At 47.5% G+C, this 26289-nt stretch overlaps 7 protein-coding genes across 7 annotated transcripts; 4 read left to right on the forward strand and 3 right to left on the reverse strand.

Annotated features, from left to right (window-relative positions):
• Nucleotides 1-1330: 1330 nt before the first annotated feature.
• Nucleotides 1331-2112, forward strand: F5147DRAFT_586049 (uncharacterized protein; the record flags this gene model as incomplete). The annotated part of the gene is made up of 4 exons (XM_041431905.1): nucleotides 1331-1409; nucleotides 1464-1578; nucleotides 1634-1776; nucleotides 1832-2112. 4 exons carry the CDS (start codon nucleotides 1331-1333, stop codon nucleotides 2110-2112), a joined length of 618 nt encoding a protein of 205 aa, XP_041286727.1.
• Nucleotides 2113-2346: 234 nt separating this feature from the next.
• On the forward strand, nucleotides 2347-5050 carry F5147DRAFT_779833 (uncharacterized protein; the record flags this gene model as incomplete). Its single annotated transcript, XM_041442368.1, has 11 exons — nucleotides 2347-2417; nucleotides 2472-2863; nucleotides 2921-3029; nucleotides 3106-3283; nucleotides 3340-3496; nucleotides 3545-3609; nucleotides 3663-3862; nucleotides 3920-4057; nucleotides 4115-4182; nucleotides 4234-4666; nucleotides 4699-5050. The coding sequence occupies 11 exons, from the start codon at nucleotides 2347-2349 to the stop codon at nucleotides 5048-5050; spliced, it is 2163 nt and encodes a 720-aa protein (XP_041286728.1).
• A 178-nt stretch (nucleotides 5051-5228) lies between these two features.
• F5147DRAFT_840703 (uncharacterized protein) lies at nucleotides 5229-6882 on the reverse strand. Its single transcript, XM_041444319.1, has 4 exons — nucleotides 6639-6882; nucleotides 6481-6570; nucleotides 5609-6425; nucleotides 5229-5550 (listed from the first exon to the last, which is right to left on the reverse strand). Exons 2-3 carry the CDS (start codon nucleotides 6566-6568, stop codon nucleotides 5647-5649), a joined length of 867 nt encoding a protein of 288 aa, XP_041286729.1. The 5' UTR covers nucleotides 6569-6570; nucleotides 6639-6882; the 3' UTR covers nucleotides 5229-5550; nucleotides 5609-5646.
• A 1089-nt stretch (nucleotides 6883-7971) lies between these two features.
• F5147DRAFT_722790 (uncharacterized protein) lies at nucleotides 7972-9591 on the forward strand. Its single transcript, XM_041438938.1, has 6 exons — nucleotides 7972-8085; nucleotides 8151-8477; nucleotides 8535-8702; nucleotides 8759-8975; nucleotides 9071-9145; nucleotides 9256-9591. The coding sequence occupies exons 1-6, from the start codon at nucleotides 8052-8054 to the stop codon at nucleotides 9323-9325; spliced, it is 891 nt and encodes a 296-aa protein (XP_041286730.1). The 5' UTR covers nucleotides 7972-8051; the 3' UTR covers nucleotides 9326-9591.
• Nucleotides 9592-11569: 1978 nt separating this feature from the next.
• F5147DRAFT_722794 (uncharacterized protein) lies at nucleotides 11570-12722 on the reverse strand. Its single transcript, XM_041438939.1, has 4 exons — nucleotides 12611-12722; nucleotides 12390-12551; nucleotides 12127-12328; nucleotides 11570-12030 (listed from the first exon to the last, which is right to left on the reverse strand). The coding sequence occupies exons 1-4, from the start codon at nucleotides 12666-12668 to the stop codon at nucleotides 11946-11948; spliced, it is 507 nt and encodes a 168-aa protein (XP_041286731.1). The 5' UTR covers nucleotides 12669-12722; the 3' UTR covers nucleotides 11570-11945.
• A 1547-nt stretch (nucleotides 12723-14269) lies between these two features.
• F5147DRAFT_822772 (kinase-like domain-containing protein) lies at nucleotides 14270-15143 on the reverse strand (the record flags this gene model as incomplete). Its single annotated transcript, XM_041443750.1, has 5 exons — nucleotides 14270-14458; nucleotides 14513-14734; nucleotides 14781-14818; nucleotides 14872-14902; nucleotides 14964-15143. Coding segments are annotated over 5 exons (660 nt in total), but the record flags the coding sequence as incomplete, so codon positions are not given.
• Nucleotides 15144-17459: 2316 nt separating this feature from the next.
• On the forward strand, nucleotides 17460-19132 carry F5147DRAFT_779838 (kinase-like domain-containing protein; the record flags this gene model as incomplete). Its single annotated transcript, XM_041442369.1, has 10 exons — nucleotides 17460-17466; nucleotides 17511-17584; nucleotides 17646-17824; nucleotides 17878-18025; nucleotides 18076-18153; nucleotides 18207-18401; nucleotides 18458-18488; nucleotides 18543-18580; nucleotides 18632-18856; nucleotides 18914-19132. 10 exons carry the CDS (start codon nucleotides 17460-17462, stop codon nucleotides 19130-19132), a joined length of 1194 nt encoding a protein of 397 aa, XP_041286733.1.
• Nucleotides 19133-26289: the final 7157 nt, after the last annotated feature.

Consider the following 26289-nt stretch of genomic DNA (forward strand, 5'->3'; position numbering starts at 1 on the left):
ATCAACATACATTTGCGCTGATGTACCATTCGTTTTCCTTCCACTGAACTGATGGTCCATTATGTTCACTCCGCACCTCCAACCACTGTGCACAGATTTCGACCCATACCTACTATCCAGTTCTTATTCTTTTGGGAACCTCGCAGAGCCTGCGGCTGTCTATCGATACAGCGATGTACCTTGCAGAAGACTTATCACATGTAGCGAAGAAAAAACGACTATTTTCATCCCTTTACCTGTGGTCTTCCAGGGTAGACTTGGTAGAACTTAGGTGTGTTCCTATACTATTCCCTATCACCCAAATAATCACATGTAACGTCCTCACTCCGCGACAAAAGGAGAGCCGCACCTGATGCGACACTGTCAGTACCATGGAAGGACCAGTAGAAATGAGTAACCCGGGTCGTGAAAAATTTGGCTAAATCACCGCAATCAGAAAAATACTCGCAAGTTCAATTGATCTAATCTTCATTTACTAACCTCCCATTGCAGTTTTCCTTTTATACTTACTTGCGCCATCCTGCAAGATGGCGCTTGGAGTAAGTATCCAAATCATATAAATACAACGGCACCACATCAACCACATATGTACAAAGGAAAGGATGCAAATGACGACATAGGGCCTATGACCCCGAAGGACTCACTCTGACGCAAAAGTTTAGGTGAGTTGCACGAAGCCCCAAGCACTAGCACCCGATCAAATTTGCATAGTACCAATAATCTTCTGTAACTATCCTCATTCATCTAGGGGAGACTATTTTGCAGGGTATGCTGATGATGGGATCAGTCTGACTCCCTCGTGATCGTACACATGTAGTACTGTGTGTGTGTCAGACGTCTTACGTTCAGTCGCTCCTTGATGATGCAGAATAAGGCTTATTTGTGATGGAGCACGCGATTCGGCGCTTACAAATGTCAAATTCTATGGATATAAACCTACTCGTAAGCTCGTTGTTCGATCGTCCGCTTTTGATTCACTTACCCTCTTTTGTTGCTCAACAACCTCTTTCTTCTACAGAACCTCCGAGGTTCATCAAGAGCAAGTCATGTCCGATATTACCACGGAACAGGCACAGAAGGCATTGGATGATGCCTTAACAAGTTCTAAATCGACGTCGGCTAGAATGCTCACCAATGTGGACCGGGCAGGTTCGTCGTCGTCACTCCATCCACCCATTTAATAATCAGATTATCGTGTCCTCGCATAGAGGACTTGGTCATCAAGACCACTCAAGAAGTTGGATCAGCGCGCACATTATACAATCAAAATGCTACAGTCATTCAGCAGTCCGCAGCTGACCAGATGGTTACGGACCTGATGAAGAAGAATATGGGCGGCTTTTTTGGAGAGGCAAAGAAGGTGATGAACGCCCTGAATACTCTACAACAGATCCATCCCTTTGTTAGTGGTGAGTATTCGACTTGTCGACAACAAATACCACATCAGCTAAGATAACTCGAAGTGGCTATAATCGCTTTCAAGGCTGTCGTGGATTTTGAAATAAGACGAAGAGAGAACGATTGTACAGTTTGTTTGACGCTTGCAAAGGCATTTGATACGATGAATATGCTTCTTCAGTTCGTTGGTTGATGCCCATCCAATACGATTTTCGCTGATTCGATTCGCTGATAGACTTAACGACACTAGAGACCCTGACATTGTAGGACCTCGCGGCACTATTCGGGGCCGACTGGATGGTGTCTTGGATAAGATCAAGACAAATGTCGAGAATTGCGGAAATGCCATCGACAAATACTACAAGTCGAAATTCATCGGTTAGTTGACCTCGAGCTCTTGACTTTCTCGCCGGATTGAGAACTGCATTTTTAGTGAAATTCTTTAGATCATCCCATTGGGCAAGTACGTTCCTCACGATTAGCGGGAACTTTTCCCGGTGTATGCAGGAACTTCGGGACGCCTTAACCATCAGGACGGCGTTGGGAGTCGACACTGCGATCAAAAAACTGGAAGAACTCACCCAGATGCTAAGTGAACGCGAAGCGAAGATCACGAAAGGAGAGAAATTTCGCAGTAGAATGGACCAATACTTTGAAAGTGAACGCGAAAAGAGATTTGCGAGCAAGCTGACTAAAGGAGTGCGCAATTCGTGAAGCATCGAGGCATCAAGGCGGTACTGCTCCGCGACCGATTTGTTTGCCGATGGGGTTTGTGAAGGAGGTTTGTTGATATCTTTGGATGGAGTATCAGAGTGCGCTTGATTCTGTGGAGGTGCTTCTTGTTGCTTGGCGAATTTCACTAGCTCTGCTAATTTGTCTTCGCTTTCGAAACGTGGATCCATTTCACCGCGCATGATCACTTCTTTCGAAGAGAATCGCGCACTCTTCATGTTCAAGCTTGATAAACAGACAGCCGACATCAAAGATGCCATCAAGGATTTAGACGGGTCAAGGATCCAGTAAGGATTAAGAAACTCGACCTTATGCATCACTAACTCGGTCAATTTCACCAGCACCTCCAATTTATCTGGAAAGAGATGGTATGTCTTTGTGCAGTCGTGGTCGAAGCGCATACTTATCATCTTCAAGAAATGGTCAACAAGTGTCAAGACGCTATACTTCATCGCAGAACTCCATGATTATTTCACGCACCGTTTCTCCCAGCTGCATCGCGAAGCTCCACGCCCACAAGTGATATCAAGTGTACATCGTGCTGAGTCTCCTCCAATCGACCCTGCAGACGAGTGGTGCTTGAAATATCTGTCAGTTTTCTACATTTCAAGTTTATCCGAAATCTTCGACGACGACGCAAATGGCTTGGTCAGCGTAAGGGAAGTTAATGCCTTTACTTCCGCGATACTTCCGGGCTTGAGTCTACTTCAAGCACTTGCATACTGGGCTCCAGGTGAGTATTTAAGTCATTGTCGTCAGGTCGAAACTTGGAGTGTTTACATCAGCAAAGGTTGGAGAGTGGATAGCCAATATTACCATGCACGAATTGAACAAGTCTTGAACAGCATGGTTCATGCGCAAGCAGACGTACTTCCAGTAAACAGGAGGTGTATCGCCTTGTACTTGGATTCAGATGTTATCCATGGTTTGGCGCTTTTCTCACCTTTGAATGCAGATATTTACACATGTAAACAGGCATAAAACGGCTCATGCAGAGCTTAGGCCGGAAGACTCGGACGTAGATCTCGCGCAATTGGCTGATGGATGTCGCAACGTTCAGGAGAAGGACTTGGTGAAAAGACTTGACACTGTAAAGTATGAAATCGACTCCAAAGAGTCCTTCAAACTTTTCGGATCCGGTCGCATCGAAGATGTGAGTCATCGTTCACTCAACGCTTGTGCTGAATGCTCACATGAATGCTTGTTCAGTTCTTGCTGCCAGTGCTTTACCTCGTTATGAAGAGGCACTTACAAATCATGAAACTCGCCAGGACAGTCATTCTGGTGGATAGAGAGCTTGAATGTGAAACTCAAACCATAGCCAATATATTGGAAGCGGTGGATCTGCGTGTTGAAGAACTGGCAGGTATGCTCCCAGACTCACGATTGTGATGCGCTTTTCCTTCTACTACAGCAGAATCGTTTCGCCATCAGGGAACTGATCCAAAAGCGAGGTTCACGTGGTATGCACAGGGCTTGGTGCGTGGAGACAGCAAGTGTATTCATTTCCGGTCCCTGACACCCCGCAATAGTACAACTTTTGGTACAGCCCAGAACTAACCCCAGACGACGCTGAATATTGCGAAGCCCATAATTTTGGGCTTGACGACACTGAGCTGGAGATTGATACGACCGCGTTGAAACTCGGTCTCTTCAGTCTGACAGAGGACCAGGAATTGTTAGAAAGACCTGTGAAGCTCGTCGCATCTACCCAAGGCAGCAGCCTGAAGATGTCAAGGACGAATATATCCGTTTGTGGTGCATGAATAAGCTCCACAGCACGAGAAAGTCGTACCCTTTCGAAACGCCATCTTATCTATCGCGAGGAACAACAAAGGTTCAAATCCCTGTCCAAAGGGCTGCCTGAATCAGATGTTCAACGCTGGAGTTCATTAGCTGAACTTGAGATGCGCAAACGATTGTTTGAGTAAGTCCAGCTTCTGTTAGCTATCATTCTCTAACCATCTACTTATCTGGTGTTCAGGTGTTGCTGCGATGCATGTCACGCCCTTATTACTGATGTATATCACCGTTGTATAGACTGCGAGGATGGTGAGTGCGATCAAAATATCTATGGTGCGCCATACGACTGATCATATCTAGACGGATATGATTTGTGTTTAGAATGCGAATCTTTGCCGGTTTCAAAACACAAATATCCATCGGACCACAAGGCGACGCGCAACTTGCTTGTTTTCCGCATGGTGCTCCCTTATGGTCGCTGCGGTCGGGTTCGATGGTATGCCAGGAATTTCCTATCTACTATCTTGCCCATCACAACACCGTCGGAAGACATATGCCAAACGCAATCAGATGGACCTGAACTTCCGCATCCGACAGAAGCCACTCGAGCAGATGATTCTTCCACCTGTGTCGATTTGCGGGAAGGTGATGAGAAACTAAATGGGAACACGGGAGTAGCACTCGAGAGGATACTTGGAACCTCAGCCGCGAATGAGGATGCCTACTCTTGTGATGAATGCGGCGTTAAGATGATTCATGAAAGGCATTTTTTATGTATGCTTTACTTGCGGAGGTCAGTTTTCATACGTCTGACGGGGCACAAAGCTTAACAATTATCACAGAAAACAATTCCCCCATTGCCCTATGCAGTGATTGTGCATTTCACGATGTGTTTGACGTGGTTACAGATCACCACCCTTACAAACACTGGCTGGTCAAGATTAAAGACCGGGTTCAAGATACAGGCATCGGAGCATCAGACGAACCTTTGGCTAACGTCGACGAGACTACTTCGCTTTCCTTACGAGACGATAAGTTGGCTGCGATGGTGGAATCTCGCTTCGTAGAACAGGATCGCCGACTTAGTGCACTTGTGACACAGGTCGAACAGCTCGTGCATAACATAGCTGCGTTGACGGGAAAAGCGGAGCTTTCTTCTGAATCGGTCACTGTTTGATTGGCTCATAATTTGACAGATTGTTGTATTTGTTTCTCGCTGTCTCACTAACCATGTACTACTATATATCGATCAGTACCGAATTGCTATACGTCCGTGCGAGCTCGACGTGCTTCTGTACCCCCTCGACTACCATATGCGCGACGCTCATCATATTAACATAATAAAAACATACATACAGCCAATGCAAGGAGTAATGCACATCGTCTAGCCTCTGGACAGACTAAACTATTTCAACCGCTATAAGTAGAAAAAGGGGACCCCGTATTGTCAGGTACATGCGGACGTGGTAGTAAGTATGCTCACTCAGTCTTAGTTTGAAAAACTGAGTGGAAATAGTATCGTACTGGGAGGTCTATTAGAACAGGTCGAGAGGTAGAATGACGTGGGCAGAAACGGGTATTGTGGATATAATATATATATATATATATATAGGACAGATGGATCATGATGTCGACCGCGTTGTATCATTCCTCGGGAGTCACGAACCCTCTTTTGCTCTGCGAAAAACAACGAGTCACTATTGGAACAGTAATAGAAAACAAAGGCAGACAGTACCTCTCTTGGATATACGTTTACTCCTCGCGATTCACGATTTAATCTTCATCGCCATCGCTCTGATCGCCATTGCCATTGGAGGAGTTAGCAGTATTAGAAGTACTGCTGGTGTTACTGACGTCGGGGGCCCGGACGCTCAAGTACTCAGCGTCGTCGTTGGCAGAATTGCTAGAGTGACTACTGCTATCGTCGGGGGTCCGAACGCTCGAGTACTTAGCGTCATCACTAGCAGAATTGCTGTCATGACTAGTGGTATCGTCGGGGGTCCGAACGCTCAAGTACTTGGCGTCATCACTGGCAGAATTGCTGGAGTGACTAGTGGTATCGTCGGGGGCCCGAGCGCTCAAGTACTTGGCGTCATCACTGGCAGAATTGCTAGAATGACTAGTGTTATCGTCCGGAGCCCGAACGCTCAAGTGCTTAACGTCATCATTGGCAGAATTGCTGGAGTGACTATCATCGTCGCCGGGAGCCCGAGTGTTTAAGTATTCAGCGTCGCTATTAGCAGAGTTGCTGGCGTGACTGGCGTCGTTAGAACTACTAGGAGTGGTGGAAGGAGTGGTGGAAGGATTGCTGGAAGGATTGCTGGAGTGACTATTGTCGGGGGCCCGAGTGTTCAAGTAGCTGACGTCACTATTGAGAGGTCCACTGGGTACGCTAGGTTGACTAAGGTCGTTGGGGGCCCGAGTGTTCACGTAGTTAACGTCACTATTGGGAGGGCCGCCGGGGACGCTAGGTTGACTAAGATCATTAGGGGACCTAGTGTCCAAATAACCAACGAGGTTAGAGCCAAGCTCCCCCGAACGCTTAGCCATAGCTGCATTGTATATCAGCTCCACACCCATCAACTAGAGTGACGTATAATTCCTCACAAGAAAGTTTCATCACCGATGGCGTGGGATATGCTGCTGCAATGGCGATAAAGGAAAGGAGCGTCTTGAAAACAAGTGAGAGCTGCATGACTGTGATCGAGAGGAATGATTACCAGATGTCAGAGAGTCGCGAAGTTTTTATACCTTCAATCACATACGGACGTGTCATAAGAGCCTAGATCGGAATATTGAGGCGGTAATCATGGTTCCGAGCAGTCAGAAGGTTTTCTTCTGCTATAATTTCGATTAGGTGTCCAATGGTTTGTATGAACTTCGAGTTCCTTCTCTTGCTGTAACAATTGCTTCAACTAATGGGACGATACAGCAGCCTAATCGGGTATCATGACAGCGAACCAGCAGGTAGACTGCAGCGGCATGAAGGATTGTCACGCCTCATAATGGGTTCGTAAGACATCCCTGGCACTGCGTTATAAAGTTGAGTGAGGTCATGAATAGGCATAGCACGAACTTCAAGTTGCGGAACTTCCAGGTCTTGTTGAAGACGGTACTCGATGGAAAAGCTCAACGTTAGGATCTGTCATGCATTCTCGTGATGTTCGAACTCGAAGGTGAGCGGCGCTATATATTAGTAGCTTCGTTTAGCTGAAGTTGCAAGAAGAAAAGATGAGTTCACAAATCACGTTAGGGGTGCTCTATCATTACGATACGAAGATGCACATGCGTTAAAAACGTTAGAGAAGGGCATGTTTGATAATCACTTTGACGAGTCTGCCAAGGATGTGTTCTGTGAGTGCGATTTCAGAACATAACAAGTGACAGTACTAGTGTACGTTCCATGGTGCCCCGTGCCTATGGTAGTCATGAATGTTCCAACAACGCAGACTTGACGGAGTGATTCAGAAAAGGCGCAATACTGGCTAATTGTGATCGAATCTGTTACATAGTCGTCAGCTGTCTCTGCGACTTTGACAATCAAAGATACAGAGAAACGAAGAAGTTCAGGTGCACTGCTGGCATGGGGTGATGTACAAGTTTCAATATTCCTAGAAAATTGGTAGAACAGAAGTAAGACAGCGCCGTAACTTTCGCGTGTTTTGGGTTCGATATAGACGAATGATATCGTCAAGTAGTATAGTATTCTGATAAATTACTGGACGTGTCGTAGGCGTCTACGACACAGTTTTCAAAATTTCACACTCCGACCCGACTGCGATCGTAGACTAGCGCTTACTAATACTTGCATGACTCTTGCCAGGCAGGGATTTTTTTGCTACCTAAGCCGTTGGGTTGATCCCGTTTGTCGCACCGTGACAACTTGTTACGATGCATTTAATCTTTCTCCTTCAAGTTTGTCTATCGTCGGGAGGTCTCTAGCGCTCTTCACAGTACTCGACACGGACCGCTCAGTCTTGTGCAATGGATATACTCTGAAGCACGCACATACTATCATGGACAACCAACTGTTACCAACTGTTACCAACAGTCTACTTACCCTATGGGGTCGCGTGGGATGCTTGGCACAACGCCCCCATTCTATTGTATCACCTCAACGAAAGACCCCTTTCGCATCACTCACTTCGCCATCATGGCTACAAAATCCGAAGTCATCGATGATAGCAAGTCCATTGCTAGCTCGCCCCCATCGTACGACACAATTTCTAACATCCGAATCAAATGCAGACGACCATCCATATTCTCCTTTCTATCAGTCAGGGAGAGACATGCCACCGTTCTATCTCGCATTCGTGATCTTGTCTCCGCTACAGATGTCACCCCTTCCTCCATTGAATCGATTGCCGATGCATGTGCTCATGAGCTCACAGTTTCTCAGCTCTCCGACCTTCTGCAAACACCCAATATCGAGGGTCACACGGCGCTATATTGGGCAATTGTGAATCACCGGCAAGAGGTATTCTGGACGTTTAAATCATTCATCTCCAAATTTTCCTCCAAATGTTCTTCCGACCTACGTCTTGCGTGCATGCGAACTAGCGACCATGCATTGTTCTGGAAACTGAATTTTCAGAATACTGATGGTGAGTCCTTAATGCGCATCCGAGAGCGTTTGCATTGATGTATGACGTATTGATTAGCCCAAGACGAGTCTTTAAGACAATTTCTTGGCTGTCCACAAGATGAGATTGAGGTGCATAATGTGGCAGAACTGGATGACAACCAGTTCGTTGTTTCCTTCCATATCAGGATGTTCCAAAAACGTCTGTGCACTACACGAAGGTTGAATTATGATTTTGTTGCGCGAGGTATATCTTATTTTCCAGGCTGTTCCTTACGCTCATAATCATGCCATATGCTGCAGGACGTATATGGTCGTTCTGCTTTGAAATGGGGAGTAAGGGGAAATGGATCGCTGGCTTTGGCCTCTCTTCGCCTAGTCTTCCAGTTTCTACAGTATGTTATTCACTTCTGTTAGAAACTCGTACAACGAAAGGGGAATCTGGCCGTGAAACGCCGCCTAAAAGGGTGTTTGAGGGTGTGAACAGGAAATGTGAACTCAGAACACACGTACCGATGGGGTGAGTTCAAATCTGCCTTGACACATCCGAAGCCAAGGTACTGATACCAATCTATGATTCCTATGCGATCCTTTGTTCCCCCGTTGGCTATGCAGATACACCGGCGATGTAGACGGCGAAAAGTACTTTTGGAGCAATTGGAAGTTAGGCGATCATTTGGTGACATACGAGTAAGTCTTTTGCTGCCTCGACTTGATCCTTGTCTTGGAACCGTGATTGTGGCGAGCGACATATTGCTACTGTTCTCCTTTGACGAATTCAACTGACTGTTTTGTCGTAGCGATCCCACAGATGTAGACTGCGGTAACATCCTACATGCAAAGCTAGAGGTGACAATCGAAGAAAAATAGTTCGTTATGGCATTTATTGGCTCACGGAATGACCAGGATACATCATTTATGATGCATTTGGGACTGCAGAGTGAATCTTTACATTCGTACGGTTGTGACTACGCAATCGATGTCTTATTTTTTGATCGTTACGAAGATTCTGTGTGTTACGAAATCTTGTCATCTTGAATTTCTAAGATTTGTATCTACCTGTACTTAGACATCCGCATCTACACATATCTACCTCATCGTTTTTTGGGTATGAAGTACCACCGTCCGTGCTTCTCTGATTGCACCATACATGCTTTAATGGCTATTTCCATCTCGATTAAGGCGATAGCACAGACTCACGAGCGCAGGCACAAAACGCCTCGGCTGGTTACCCACAAAGACGCGAGAGGCCTGATCAGAACCGCTGTCAAGAGGACGGTGTTCACGATGTGTGCAACGGTGCCAAACCTAGCACGCTGGAACACCACAGTCAGTGTAGATACTGTCACATCCGAGTCTGATAGTAGGTCGAAGAGATGAGCGGTGAATTCCACTCCAGATTCATCACTCACCGTCCGCTGCGCGTAGGGTTTTTCCAGTTGATACTGAGTCCAATTGTTAGGATGGTCAAAGGACTATCCGGAGGAAAGTAGCCCTGATAGCCCGAGGGATAGTTTGATGCGGTCAAACGGACTCTCCCGCGGTTACTGCCACCAGCTCAACACCACCGAAAGAATAAAAGGCGTTGATGAAAGTCTGACTGAAAATTTGAAAGCCACCGATGAAAGCTTGACCATTCTGAGAATTCGACAGCCCCTTCCTGTGCTGCTGACGAACACTATGCATTACTTACGGGTCTAGGATGACATTTTACTCCACCCCAGTCGTAGATGATCCTGGAAAGATGAAAACTATGATCAGATGGACCTTGATGAGAGCAGAGTAGTACTCAGACTGTCCTGTTGCAGTTTAGCGTTAGCACACATACTCAACAATTACGCACCGTAAGCTCGAACGTGAATCAGAAAACAGGGACAATGATGACGAGCGTCCATTCCCAGGCTTGGACTTACGGTGCCCAAAACCGATTACACGTCCCATCAGCAATTTTCTCCGTATATCGGGGACACAATATTAATATGACAGACTGACTTATCTGTAGAGATTGCAGCCTATTCGACACATGTCACCATCAGCCGAATACTTCACTACCCGCTTTTTCCCATTTCCTTCTCGTTCTCGCGTTGATCCGATATATCTAGTGCCTCGTTGACCTTAGTCGATAGTCACTCCATACAGTCTCATAAGGGTAAGCAGACTGTTCAAGTTTGTGTCCATGATAGTGTCGAACACGCGTGCTTTAGAGTGCATTCATTACACAGGACTGAGTGATCGGCGCCGGGTACTGTGAGGAGCGCTAGAGGCTTCTCGACGGAAGACAAACTTGAAGGAGAGATGTGGAATGCACCGCAGTAAGTTGAACGCGTCACTGAGCGGCAAAGAACCTAGAAGATCAACCCAGATGGCCTGCTTCCAGTTCAGCTTGTCGGCGGTGGTAGTCGTTGATATAATTACTGCGACTCAGGCCGACACCATCCCGAAATACTAGAGTACCGTATGAGCGTGGGTAGTCGAAAATCTGAAGTGATGGTAGCCGGCTCAAGCGAGCTAATCCTCAGCGCTCATCATTGGGTTACGCGATAGGACAGCATGAGAAAAGCAAAAAGTGATTCTGTGAATCTAGGTTCGGGTGAAAGAGTATATTTGCTGCAAGCTGGCATCGCCCAACAACTTGGCGCTGACTAATGTTCTAAATACACCCCATACACCGCGGAACTGTCACAAGGTTAAGCCGCGGTGCTCTACGAGCTGTCCTGTGGAGAAGTGTACGAGATAAGGGAAATATGTATAGTCGTGTTGATTTTCTTACCCTTGCGTCGGATGATGGCGTGATGCTGATTTGATATGATAGAATCCCCCCTCCCCTCGTCACTCAGTTTTCGCCTCGAGCCCAGGGTTTATCGTCTTAACCGCTGTAGATAGGTAACGTATTTGGATGGCTGCTCGCATGCAAGCACCTTCTTGGTCGGTGTTTACTAGCCGTGGTGCCTGCTGGACAATATTAAATTTATTAATCCATGAAATTTCTTTGCATATCTATGCTCGCACCATAGGCAGGGCCCGCGAGCTATTATAAATCTCGTGACACTCACTGGTATTCCGTTGAACCGCAGGTGATTTCGTTCGCATACAACCAAAAGATCAAATAGAACAGGGACACAATGTTCCGGTCACAATCAAGTACATAGGACGACCACTAGTAAGACAAGACATGGAGCAGCGCAAAACACCGAATGAAGCTCGCGGTACAACAAAAAACAACCTGTATGAAATGTTCGGTCTCTGAGTGTGTTATGAACGTGCATATGTACGTATTGGAATTCAAGTGCGCTAAGGCGAACCTGTCACAACGAGCGGAGGATTTTCGAATGTGATCTCCAGCGTTGCATATAGGGTGTCATCGCAGGCTAGATCGTTGGGATTGCTACAACACAGTCAGTTGAAATCGTCAGAGGAGAAGAGTGGCAAGATATGTTGCTTGCAGCAATCACCATTCCAAGATAAGGGTCAAGTTGAGGAAGCAAAAGACTTACTCGTATGTTACCCACTGATCGCTCAACTCCGAGTCCCAATAGGTGGCCCGCTTGGCTTTTCCATCTGCATTGCCCGTCTTTCTGCATAGCCAACAGGGAAACAAAGAATAGTCGCATACAAATCATAAATTCGTCAGTACCTCAACTTCGAATGTGTCAAGGCAGATTTAAACTTACCCCTTCGCCGCTTGTATTTCCATGATTCCCTTATCCTCGTGTACCTTTTTGGGTGTTTCACGGCCAGGTTTCCCTTCCTTTGTATGAGTTTCTAGCCGGAGTGAAGAACGTGCACAAGCTGGAAGACTGGGCGAAGAAAGACCACAGCTAGCGACCCATTTCTCCTTAGGCCCCACATTAAAGGAGAATCGCCAAATACGTCCTGCAGGAGATGGCATGATTGTGTGAGCGTAAGGAACAACCTGAAAGACATGAACCTATACCACGTGCAACAAACTCATAATTTAATTCTCGTGTAGTGCACAGGCGTTTCTGGAACTTCTCAATAACGAAGGAAGCAACGAACTGGTAGTTGTCTCCCCCATCTTTCACCGTAACCTTATCTGGTTGACAGCCCAGAAACAGTCTTAAAGGCTCGTCCTTGGCTGATGAGTTGTCGTACATCAATACAAGCACTCTTAGGTGGGTATTAAAAGGAACTTACCATTGATACTATTTTGCAATTTCCACTGCGAGAATAATGGATCGTTGCTAGTTCGCATGCATGCAAGACGTAGGTCGGAAAAGCATTCGGGCGAAAATTTGAAGTTATCAACTTCGAATAACTTAGCAAATGCCGAGCGTACGTCTTGCCGGTGATTCACAATTGCCCAATATGGCGCCGTGCGACCCTCGATATTACGTGTTTGCAGGAGTTTGGAGAGCTCTGCAGCTGTGATATCCCATCCAACGGGGGATCCGGAAGGGGTGTTACCATCTGTAACAGAGACAAGTTTACGAATTTGAGTTAGAGCAGTGGCACGTCTCTGCTTGGCGGATAAAAAGGAAAATATGGATGGTTTTCTGTATTTAAATTCCGGGGTAGACATTGGAACAGGAACTGATACCCTCAGACCGAAGGTAATAGAGGTGGATGATTTTGCGTTAGGTGCTACTACACTACATGCGCTAGGTAGTATAAGTACATGCAAAGTATATGAACACCTCGAGGCCCAGGCAAGACCCTCCCTAGACTGGCCCCTACCCGCCCACCCCCTGAAAATGCGCGTCTAAAGCGCCACACCCTGGCAGAAATTAAACTTCGATACAACCCGGTACCCTGCCTATCATAGAAAAGTAGCTATACATACCTCCGTGTCGCTGGTATGCATACAAGCCTTGGGAGCCCGACCCAAGGTTTCCTGGTATGCATACAACCCTTGGAATGGCTTCGGAGACATGTCGATATCTTGAACATACTGTTGTTTGATTCTTCTCCGCGCTTAAATGCCTGCCCCTCTGTGCCCTCCCTTCATGTCACAGCCACAATTTCATTTCACCGCAGCTCGATCTAAAAGTTGCTTTCCCATAGAGTACGTAGCACTTACAAATAGCCGATAAAGTTATGTTAGCTTGCGCTTGCGTCGGGATGGCGTCATGCTGATTTGATATGATACAAGCCCTACTCCTTCCGTCGACACCCCTCACTTCCCTCTCTGGGAGAAACACGATGCTAAAGACGTCAATTGATTTTTTTGTCCATTTGTAAGGCAACTTGAATGGCCTCTACGATACCCAGAACCCCTACCTTTGAACGTGGAACCCCAGGTATTTGTCATTTCAGGAAGGGGGAGCTTCGTCTTACTAGGTTCTCAATTTCATTCATGTCTTCCTCTCGGCGGACCCAGTATTGATCGTCTGAGCTGCAGTAGGTGCATGACGTATTCTGGATGGCTGCTCGTATACAAGCGCCTTCTGAGTCGGCGTTTATGGGCCGTGATGCCTGCTGAACAATATAAAATCTATTAATTCATGAAACATCGTTGCACGGTTTTGTCCTCGTACCATAAGCGGGGCCCACTGACTATTATCAATCTCGTGGTTATTCCATTGAACCGCAGGCGATTTCATTCGCATGCAACCAATAACCAAAAGATCAGATAGAACATGGATGTAAGGTTCCGGTCACAATCAGGCACGTAGGACGACCACTAGTAAGATAAGACATGCAGCAACATAAAACACCGAATAAAGCTAGCGGTACAGCAAACCACACCCTGTATGAAATATTCTGTCTGCGAGCGTGTGATGAACGTGCAGATACACGTACTGGAATTCAAGTGCGCTAACCCATACCTGCCATCCGTAGCTCAGACTCGAGAAATTCTTCTATTTCCTCGATAGTTGGACGACTGGCAAGTCCGCGAGGAGACCAACATCTTTGAATAAAATTCCACTGTGCACTAGTGAGGTTCGTTTCCGGAGGACATTTGGGTTTTACGCCTCTCGAAGATAATATAAGGACACGGATGTTATCCTTGATATCGTAGTAAGGTATTGATCCCGTGAGCAACTACGGTCGCAATATGGTAAGCGGGTGATGCCACGAGGACAGGATGTACCATACCTGTAGGAGAACACTGCCTATTGAATAGATATCAGTCTGCTCCGTTGGGATGCTTAGATTGATTTCGCCTTTTTGGACATCGAATAACTGAGGATCGGTCCATCGCACCGCAGAGCGGATACCCCCAGATGGCTGTGGCGAAGATGGAATTTCTGCGAGCAACGACATGATTCCGAAGTCACATAATTGTGCTCTACCTTCATGGTCCACCAGGATATTGAGCTAGACAAGTATTAGCGAACCATACTTCTAGGGACAGTTATCTTACTCCAGATATATCTCCGTGTACAATAGAATGAGCGTGTACTACATTTGAAATCAACGAAAACCATTGCCATGACGAATGAAAGAAAACTTACGATAACCAAGCCCAGCTACTACCTGTTTGGCCTAAGGCCATGCCAGTGCACGAGTAAGAAACACGTTTCCACCGAAATGGCTAAAGTCTTACGAGATCCAACTTGCCTCCCAGTGACAAATGATGATTAGCGATGTAGTCATTCAACGACCCCTCGTTCACCCAAGGCGTCACTAGTGACGGAAAGTGCCCAAAACCGTGCGCAATTCCATATAGTGGCAAAACGTTCCTGTGAAGTAGTTGCGCCCAAGATGATACTTTATCCATTAGTTTCTAAGTCATGCGTACTAAGCGGATTTTCTTGAACACAAACGAAAGGACGAACTTGACGATTATTACTTTTCTCATCCTCATTCAAAAATGGAATTTTCACTGACTTGACCGCAACCTTGACAAGGTTCAATTTGTATTTCGAGGATTCTAATATGTAAATTTCACTCACATTACGCTTTTGCTTGTCATGGCACCACGTTGACCGCCAAACGTCACTGTACGTACCCGACAGAGTTGGGTATATTTCGCGCCGAACAATTTTCCTGGTGAGATCAAGGGCAGAGCTGCACTGAGACTCTCCCGCAGGATGCCCCTGCGAATTGGAGGGAGTGGTTGGTGTACACCTGGAAGAATCTGATGATGGATTCATCAAGCTAATACAGAATTCAGCCAATGAACACTGAGAGAAGCGATGTGTGTACTCAGGAATATCAATGTGGTGACCTTTTCTCAGGACGGTCCAAGAGTCTGAGATGATTGGATTCGGAACGGCGCCTTGCGGATTTGGGCACAAGCCTTCAGAAGACGAATGGAGAGTTTTTGGTGCCATTTCTCGGTATGACCATCGAATGAACGTCAAGGGTAACTTCACCACTAGCCCAAAATATGAAAGCAGGTCAGATACGCCAGAGCCCTGTTGAGGGGCGTGGTCCAACGTTTTGTTGGACATGACCTCTGGTTATTGAGGCAAGCACGAGATATGGATGTTCCAAATAGACGCTGAATGCAGGCGATATTCATACCTTCGACAGCATGCTATAAATGCAACATGAATGCTGTTTTTAATTATGTTTCTGAGTTCACAAAGTCACAGTTCTTCCGAGAACCATCATGACATGCATCAATCCGAAGACCCACCTGTGTGTGCCATGTTAAGTATGGCCTGTAAAAGTTTTTACCATCCCCAAAAGCCAGCCCGGCTGCGGTGGACGAGGCAATTTGATGTAAAGTACATCCATACTATCACCTCATACAGCTTGTAAAATTCCCAGGGCAGTGGGCGTTAGGCGATCCACTGAAGCTTCCAGTTGGCTCAACTGGCAGCCAATCGATTCGGGCATTGAGATGCATGGAAAACCTTGTTCTAAAGTTCATGTAGTAATTCTAGTGCGGAAATCTCGGGCCTCGAGGTCTATGGAAGATTGATCGTGGAGGTCGCAATTCATTTGAACGCTTAGTATTCGGAAAGCCAACCCGACTCCTACAGGTCTCGCGGTGACGATTCATTCGAGTACTTACATTGATACAAACCTTGGTACACAGAACAAATTTTGGTTTGATCAGTATTCATAACGGTATTAAAAGACTCACCCGAGCCAACCACCAGTGCACCATCGACAAGCTGTGCAACTCAGTGGCATCACATCGCGAATCTGACATGGGGTTAACCGGTCACCTACGAAAATGCCGAAGTACACGTTCACCGCCGCGAGGTGCGGACTTTGAAAAGAAGCCGCCAGCAATGCCTTGCTACTATCCGCTCTATTGGAGTATTCGATTTCGAATGCCATTCTTAGAACAGCGGTGATCAGTGGCAGGAATAATCGAAGGATACACAAACTCAATCTGCAGAGTAAAGTTCAGCAGCTACCAGCACTTGTCCCGCGAACATCCAAATATCTTGAACGATAGGCCATTGTGTACTAGTATGGCCAGCCTGAGGGTATGTCACAACTACCAGACTTGAATTCGCGAGCACTGACTTGGACTTCACAGCATAGAAGAGGCATTCAAACCTGTTTGCTGCGTACATGACAAGTATTCACATCCAGTAGGTACTACGCTACCGTTGTTCGCGGAGAAGCACTGGTCGGCCAATACACAGCACCGAGTTGTACTCCCGAAAGGTTCGTCTGAGCTGTTCTTGTGATATGAGAAACCATCACTCTTCTTATCGAGTTAACAGCGTTGTGAGCGCTCGCGTCAACACATGATTGCGGTTAAACCACTTGATCATATTACAAGGGTCTGCCACCTACCTCAACCCTACGGTTGCCTGCCACGGTGAATTCATTAATGTGGGCTCAGCCGCCGTGAATATGGTGATCATCCACCTGATGTTTTGGAGAGATCACGGCCAAGAACGCAGGTTCTGGCAGGTCAGAAGACTCGCAAATTAGTGCTCATGCTGATATGTGATGGCAAGTTCATACTCATGGTTTACTACTGTGAAACTTGCAAGGATGCTTCCAGTCTAATAAATGTGAGTTCGCTCTCCACTTGCTGTAGCTCCTGACACTTCCTATTCTCGAAAGTCTTCTCTTCGTTGCTGCCCCAGCATCATGTCACATCCAGTTGCGGAGAATTCAAAATCTAATGGCAAGTAGTGTTCTACCTGGTGGATCAAAGCTGATGACGAATGATTAGGAACTGACTGGAAGAAACTGCGCATTATTTGCTCGCAGTCTATCTCACGCTTCACCAGCGGGAGTGCCACTTCAGTAAGTGCTTACTTGTCAATGGGCGCCCAGAAGACATTGACCGAATTTTGTGTACCATTAGGGCAATGATTCTGACGAATCAAAAACTGTCCCGAGTCTTACAACGAGTAGCACTGACTCTGAATCGCCCTGTATTGTCTCGCCTTCTGGGTCATTTTCCAGTTTCGAGGACCTTGCATATGATGACCCTCACTACGAGGGGGATCTTCGTTCACCACTGACGCAAACTTTCCTAAAACCGTACGTATACTTCTCCCCAAAACAGACAGTGCTTTGAGCTATGACATTTCCAGATATGTTGACTTCAAAAAATACCACGATGAACCTGAGGATCTTACGGCTTATATTTCACGCATCGATGAGTTCCCCCGCAATTTTGGCGGATTCGGCAACGTCTGGAAATGCAAATTGACAAGTTCCTTCCTCCGAAACGGTACCAAAGTTCGTTTATTAATTGATTTCCTTCCAAAAGATTAGCTCAATCCTAATAGATACTCCCGCAAAAAGTCGCAGTCAAGGCTTTCAGAGTGCCGTCAAGGAAACCAGAAGACCTAAATAAATTGATCAAGGTTAGCTCTCGTGTAGTCGATGTATGTGGCATTTAACATCACTTTCTATACAGAAATTACGTCAGGAAGTCTTTGTCTGGAGACAGCTGGAACATTCGCACATAGTGCCTTTGTATGGCACTACGGAAAAATATGAAATTATCCCAGCGCTAGTGTGTCCATGGATGAAAAACGGTTCTCTCCATCAATATCTGGGCACAATGCGGCGTGAGCAGTCGCCACCTGAAATGCGTCGTCTCTTTCTTCTTGTGAGTATTTCTTATCTATGTCTTATAAACGCACCCTCAGATCAGTTGAAATACAGCTCCTCCAAATCGTATTAGGTCTGCAGTATCGTGAGTGAATTTAGTTGCTATGTGACCTCATTTTGACGATGCACGATGAATCAGTGCATTCTAAAGATATTGTACATGGAGACCTTATGCCTGTATGTCACTATTTTTTCACCGGTCAGTCCGCGTTGCTCATGAAATCTCAGCCTAATGTTCTGATCGATGAAAACGGGAATGCTCTACTTGCGGACTTTGGTCTGTCGTGCCTGCTGGCGGATCATGAGACATCTTTCTTCGCATCTCACAGCTCAGGCGCAACTCGTTGGGCTGCTCCAGAAATTATACCGCTTGATACCGAAAAGCCCGACGAATGTGTTAGCAAGCCAAATAAAGCGAGTGACATCTATTCATTTGGTTGCATCATGATGCAGGTAACGCCGAGACCCCTCTTATCTTCAGCGAATGAATGATTCCAAATATTTTATTAGGTGCTATCTGGCCGCCCCCCGTACTTTGACATGGAGACAGAGTCTCTTGTCATTGTGGCCAAATCTAAAGGCATTCTGTCAATACGACCCGTATCGCCTGCAATTGCCGATGATCACTGGTGCTACATTGAACAATGTTGGTCGACGCAAGTCGAGATGCGGCCTTCGGTTGATGAAGTTCTGGACTATATAAAGGGAGAGTATGACATACAGAGTTAGCTATTCCTGCTAGTGATACAAACGAGTTGATCTCGAACACCACATTTTCTTGTGTCCTTGCAGTCGCAACACATGTTGTATTTATTCCATGATACAGTGCCACTGACATCTAGCTCCTGACTATAACTATGATCAGAACGACCTGGACGAGACCAAAGTAGTGCTCAGACTGTCCTGTTGCAGTTCAGCGTTAGCACACATACTCAACAATTACCCACCGTAAGCTCGAACGTGAATCAGTTGAGGAAGACAGGGACGATAATGACGAGCACCCATTCCCAGGCTTGGACTTACGGTGCCCAAAACCGATTAAACGTCCCATTAATAATTCTCTCCGTGTATTGGGGACACGATATTAATAATGTGACAAACTGACTTACCTGTAGGATGCGCAGCCTACTCGACATATGTCGCTATCGGCCGAGTACTTCGCTACCCGCTCCAAACCCGCTCCTTTCCACATTCTCGCGTTTACTAGTGCCTGGTTGACCTTAGTCGATAATCACCCCATATAGTCTCATAAGGGTAAGCAGACTGGTGTTCATGATAGTATCAAACACGTGTGCTTTAGAGTTCATTCATTGCACAGGACTGAGTGGTCGGTGCCGGGTACTGTGAGGAGCGCTAGAGGCCTCTCGGCGGGAGACAAGCTTGAAGGAGAGATATGGAATGCACCGCAGTAAGTTGAATGTGTCACTGAGCGGCAAAGAACCTAGAAGATCAACCCAGATGGCCTGCTTCCAGTTCAGCTTGTCGGCGGTGGTAGTCATTGATATAACTACTGCGACTCGGGCCGATGCGTGGGCAGTCGAAAATTTGAAGTGATGGTAGCCAGCTCAAGCGAGCTGGCGCTGATCATTGTGTTATGCGATAGAACAGCATGAGAGGAGTAAAAAGGAATTCTGTGGGTCACCAAAGAGTTATATTTGGTACATAGCTATCCTCAGAGCGACTCGATGCTGACTAATGAGCAGCTCAATGTTCTATGTATATATATACACTCAAGCATGTCCATATACCGCGGAAACTGTTACCGCCGCGGTACTCTACGAGGTGTACAGTAGTGTACGAGATAAAGGAAACAAGGTATAGCACGAATATCCGAAAGTCGTGGTGATTTTTCTTAGCTTGTGCGTGCGTCCGGACGGCGTGAATCGCCGCGTGATGCTGATTCGATTTGATAGAATTCCTCCACTCAGTTTTCGCCTCGGGCCCAGGGTTTATCGTCTTAACTGCTGTAGATGCGTGACATATTTTGGATGGCTGCTCGTATGCAAGCACCTTCCTGGTCGGTGTTCACTAGCCGTGGTGCCTGCTGGACAATATTAAATTTATTAATTCATGAAATTTCTTTGCATATTTATCCTCGCACCATAGACAGGGCCCGCGAGCCATTATAAATCTCGTGACACTCACTGGTAATACGTTGAGTCGCAGGCGATTTCGTTCGCATACACCCAAAAGATCAAATGGAACAGGGATATAACGTTCCGGTCACAATCAAGCACGTAGGACGACCACTAGTAAGACAGGACATGGAGCAACACAAAACACCGCATAAAGCTAGCGGTACAGCAAAAAACCTGTATAAAATGTTCGGTCCGTGAACGTGTTATGAACGTGCAGATGTACGTACTGGAATTCAAGTGCGCTAAGGCAAACCTGTCATGGATTTTCGCGTGATCTCCAGCATTTAATCCAGGGTGTCGCAGGCTACATCTTTGGGATTGCTACAATAACACAGTCAGTTGAAATCGTCAGAGGAGAAGAGTGGCAAGATATGTTGCTTGCAGCAATCACCATTCTAAGATCAATTTGAGGAAGCAAAAGACTTACTCGTTACCCACTGATCGCTCAATTCCCGCTTGGCTCTTCCATTTCTGTATAACCAACAAGGAAACAAATAGTAGTCGCAGTGACAAATCATAAATTCATCAGTTCCTCAACTTCGAATGTGTCAAGGCAGATGTAAACTTACCCCTTCAGCGCGAGTATTTCCACGAATTCTGTTCCCTTGTCCTCGTATACCTTTTTTAGCAGTGCTTCACGGCCAGGTTCCCCTTTCTTTGTATGAGTTTTCTAGAGTGAAGAACGTGCACAAGCCGGAAGATTGGGCCAAGAGAGACCACAACTAGCAACCCATTTCCCCTTAGGCCCCACATTAAAGAGAGTCGCCATATACATCCTGCAGAAGATTGTTGAGAGCCGATGTATCCGAGGAGCATAAGGCCGAGAGAGACAGAGCCGAAGGGGAGAAGGAGAGTACGGCCGAAGAATGAACCACATCGAGTGCGAGCGTCTCCAAACGGAGAACATGGACGACGTGTCAACGTCGGCAATCTTTTTGTTCTTAAGTATATATGTTTTCATCAAAAGTCTTGCTGGCACACTCACCGTATAAGAAGAGCCAGCCAAAGTCGTAACATCTCAGTTTCATAAACGAATACTGAGATGTGAGTTGTTATCCCACTGTAACGTTTGAGTAGAGTACTGACGTACAAGTAGATTCGTACCTGTTTAGGTACAACATTTTGTTAATAGAGTTTCATAAACGAATACTGAGATATTCGTACCTGTTTAGCGTGTCGTGAAGCCTCCCGCTCGTATAGATTCTCCACAGGTTATGAGCCCTGTCTCGACCATGGACTCGTCTGCTCCCAGCGCCAACTCAAGTCTTTTTAACATCCCGAAGCTTGCCGAAGACGGCTCGAACTGGATAACCTACAAGGAACGGACATTAACAGCAATAGGTGCACGAGGACTCACGAGATATACTGATGGTCGAGCTATAGAGCCTACGCCTTTCATAGTGAGCTCTACGGGGGTCGTTACGAAGCCGGATGGTACAACGCCTACGCAAAAGGAGATTGATGAGCTCGATGCGAAGACTGACGAGTATCAACAAAAGAACTCACTCGTAACACAACAGATCTTCTGCACGATCACGGATCGGCTCCTGTTACGAGTCCAAAAGTTAGGATCTGCGTCCGAAATCTGGAAAGAAATATGTCAAATTCACGAAGGCAAAACAGAACTTGTCCAGATAGATCTGAGACGAAGGCTCCAGGAGACGAGGTGCGAAGAAGGAGGAGACGTGAAGGCGCATTTTGCTGAGCTTTTGCGCCTGCGGGAGTCCCTAGCTGGAATGGGGGTTACCGTCGTCGATGCGGACTTCCATGCTATAATTTTAGGGTCTCTGCCCGAATCCTACCGCCCACTTCTCTCATCCATGAACGCAGCCGCTAAGATCACCAAAACACCTCTATCTCCCTATGAACTCATCATGATCATCACCGAGGAATACGAACATCGGTTACTCACCGACAGACGTCCCAACAAAAGGGGAACGAACAGTGCGCTCTCTGTGAGAACAAACCCGGGGAGGAGCAGGAGCTCTCAGAGCTCAGCCCCACAGTCCAACCCCGACGCACTCTGCACGAACTGCGATCGCAAGGGACACTGGAAGAGTGACTGTTGGCGGAAAGGAGGAGGCAAGGAGGGTCAGGGGCCGAATCAGCGACAGAGACAAGGAGGACGCACCCAGAAACACAGTGCCAACGCAGCCAAGGAGCCGGAGGTAAAAGATAATTACGCTTTTGCGACGTCAGATCTAGCAGTCATCGCTAAATCTATGGACGTACCTCCAGACCGCCGTGGAGCTATTGTAGACTCCGGCGCGACATCCCATTTCTGCCCCGATAGGGCAAAATTTGTGACCTTTGTCGATATCCCACCGCAGAAGGTCTACACTGCAAACGGCTCTACTGTCAATGCGACAGGATGCGGAGATGTTAAGATAGACTTACCATTGGGCCTGAAGCGGACAACTGTCACGCTCAAGGACGTCCTCTATGCCCCCTCCATGGCTTTCACCCTAATATCCACCAACAGGATAGCATCTGCCGGCTTGGCTGTACTGTTCGAAGGGGGAATGTGCAAGATACTATCTGCTGCCCCCGAATGAAGGACCATCGCGGAAATTCCCCAAGTCCAAGGACTTTACTCGGTGACATCTGAGCGTAAGCATAGAGCCAACGTTGCCGCGACAAAACCTACCATAAACCAACTCCATCGCTCCCTAGGACACGTGTCGCATGTGGCCCTTCTTGACTGCGTCAAGAAGGGCCTAATCGAGGGCATTGACGTTGACCCGGTGCCCGCCGCCGAGTTCTGCAAAGCCTGTGTCAAAGCTAAGTCAACGCGGCAGTCCTTCCCCAAGGAGACGAAGACGCGAGCACTTACCTATGGCGAACTTGTCCATACGGACCTATGGGGGCCGGCGCAGACGACAAGCTTGGGAGGCTGCAGCTATTATATTAGTTTCACGGATGATTTTAGTCGCCAAACGAAGCTGCAGTTCCTGAAACACAAGAGCGAAGCACTCACGGCTTTCAAGGCCTACGAGGCCTGGCTCGATCGTCAGACACCCGGAACCCGGTTGCGGAAAGTGCGTTCGGATCGGGGAGGAGAATACCTGAGCACAGAGTTCAAAAATCACCTGCGTCAGCAAGGTATCGAGCGCCAACTAACGGTCCACGACTCACCTCAGCAGAACGGCGTTGCAGAACGCCTCAACCGCACCCTGGTCGAGCACGCGAGAGCGATGCTCCTGGGCAAGGATATGCCAAAATACCTGTGGGCCGAGGCCGTTAGTTACGCCACCTGGCTCAAGAACCGCCTACCGTCGAGAGCCATCCCAGGTAGCACGCCCTATGAGCTGGTGCGCAAGTCCAAACCGGACCTGTCTCAGGCCCATGAGTTTGGGGCCAAGGTTTTTGTCCATGTCCTGGAGGCGGGCAAGCTGGAGGCGAAGGCGGAAGAGGCAGTATTTGTGGGGGTGGATGCCGAAAGCAAAGGTTACCGGGTGTACTGGCCGGGTAAGCGGCGTGTCTCAGTGGAAAGGAACGTTACCTTCCCACCGATGGAGGTAAGAGATGGTGTGCTGGACGAGGGGGAGTCTGCTGCAGTCAACGAACATAATAGCGGCAATATTAATAAAGACTCACCTAATAGCGTCCAGCCCATCTCCACCAAACCACAACAGCAACCTCAACCATCTACCGGCCAGCAACCTCAACCATCTACCGGCCAGCAACCTCAACCATCTACAGGCCAGCAACCTCAGCCATCTACTCCTCAGCAACCTCAGCCATCTACTCCTCCTACGAGGGAAACGAGGGCCAGACCACCTCCAGGATATTACGCGGCGCTAAACGAAGGCCAAAAGGCTGCCGTCGCCATGGAAAACCTGTTAGAAGCGTCAGAAATCGACCTCTTAGATGAAGAGGTGCACATTCACCTGGCATTGGCAGCGGTACAACCAGAGCCAACCCTCCAACAAGCCCTGAAAGGCCTGGACGCTGTGGAATGGCAAGAAGCCATAGATTACGAAATCAGTCAACTCGAGAAGCTAGGCACGTGGGATATTGTAGACGCACCTCGAGGTGTAAACATAATCCCATGTCATTACGTCCTGGCCATGAAATGCGGCCCGGACGGCGAGAAACTGAAGCTTCGAGCGCGTCTAGTTGCCAATGGACAGCGCCAGAAGTATGGGGTCGATTTCTTCGAAACCTTCGCCCCCACAGCCAATATGAGCACTATACGTGCCGTGCTAACGATGGCGGCTCAGCGTGACTGGGAGATACATCAGGTGGATGTTAAAAGTGCGTACCTATATGCGAGTCTGCAGGAGGAAATCTACATGAGAGCGCCCCTGGGATATCTGAAGGATGGTCAGGAAGGAAAGGTGCTAAAGTTGAAACAGAGCTTACCTGGACTCAAGCAGGCCGGGTACGAGTGGGCACAAGAACTGGCTGGAGCGTTCAACGAAATGGGGTTCAGTCGATCGAAGGTAGACCAAGCTGTCTATTTTAAACACACCTTGAACGAACACGTCGTCATCACCGTGTCAGTCGATGACATGGCTGTCACCGCCAACCATATCTCCCATATCCATCGTTTCAAGTCCGAGCTGTGCACGCACTTCGAAATTACTGACCTAGGGGAACTGAGCTGGTTACTAGGCCTTAAGGTGATGAGAAACCGAATAGCACGCACCTTGATGCTATCCCAAAAGGCGTATGTCGACACAATCCTCGAACGGTTCCACCTGGAAGACGCAAAGATCCTCCACACGCCCATGGAACCAGGCACTGTCCTCTCCATGGAACAATCTCCCGCAACGCACGCCGAAGTCCAAGCTATGCGTGATGTGCCGTATCAACGCGCAATCAGATCATTGATGTATGCCGCTACGAGTACCCGGCCGGATATTGCCTTTGCAGTGGCAACCCTATCCCAATTCATGAGGAATCCAGGTAGACCTCATTGGGAGGCTACCAAACGCGCCCTGCGGTACCTGAAAGGCACCGCCAAATATGAACTCACGCTGGGGTCCAGCGACGGAGGCATCGAGGCCTTTGTTGATGCCGATTGGGCATCCCAGCCTCATAGGCACTCCATGAGCGGGTACATTGTACTGCTCAATGGAGGCCCCGTTTCCTGGAGCGCGCGCAAACAGCCCATTATAGCGCTATCTACGGCAGAGGCTGAGTATATCGCCTTGACCAGCGTGGCACGGGAGGTACTTTACCTACAACTCCTCATGCGCGAGCTCTACGACATCCACAACCTCCCTACGCCCATACTCTGCGATAATCAAGCAGCTATAGCGTTAGTTTCAACAGGCAAGTTTCAATCATGTACCAAACATATTGACCTGCGCTACCACTTTGTGCGCGGACACGTGAAGGACGGCACATTCAAGATCATCTACTGCCCAAGCGAAGACAATGTTGCGGACGCGTTCACCAAGCCCTTAGCACGTCCCAGACTCCAGAGGTTACGGACATTGATGCGTTTGGATAGCGCTCGAGGGGGAGTGTTGAGAGCCGATGTATCCGAGGAGCATAAGGCCGAGAGAGACAGAGCCGAAGGGGAGAAGGAGAGTACGGCCAAAGAATGAACCACATCGAGTGCGAGCGTCTCCAAACGGAGAACATGGACGACGTGTCAACGTCGGCAATCTTTTTGTTCTTAAGTATATATGTTTTCATCAAAAGTCTTGCTGGCACACTCACCGTATAAGAAGAGCCAGCCAAAGTCGTAACATCTCAGTTTCATAAACGAATACTGAGATGTGAGTTGTTATCCCA

Source organism: Suillus discolor (genome assembly GCF_016758755.1).
Source record: "Suillus discolor strain FC423 chromosome Unknown F5147scaffold_93, whole genome shotgun sequence".
Lineage (NCBI taxonomy): Eukaryota > Fungi > Basidiomycota > Agaricomycetes > Boletales > Suillaceae > Suillus > Suillus discolor.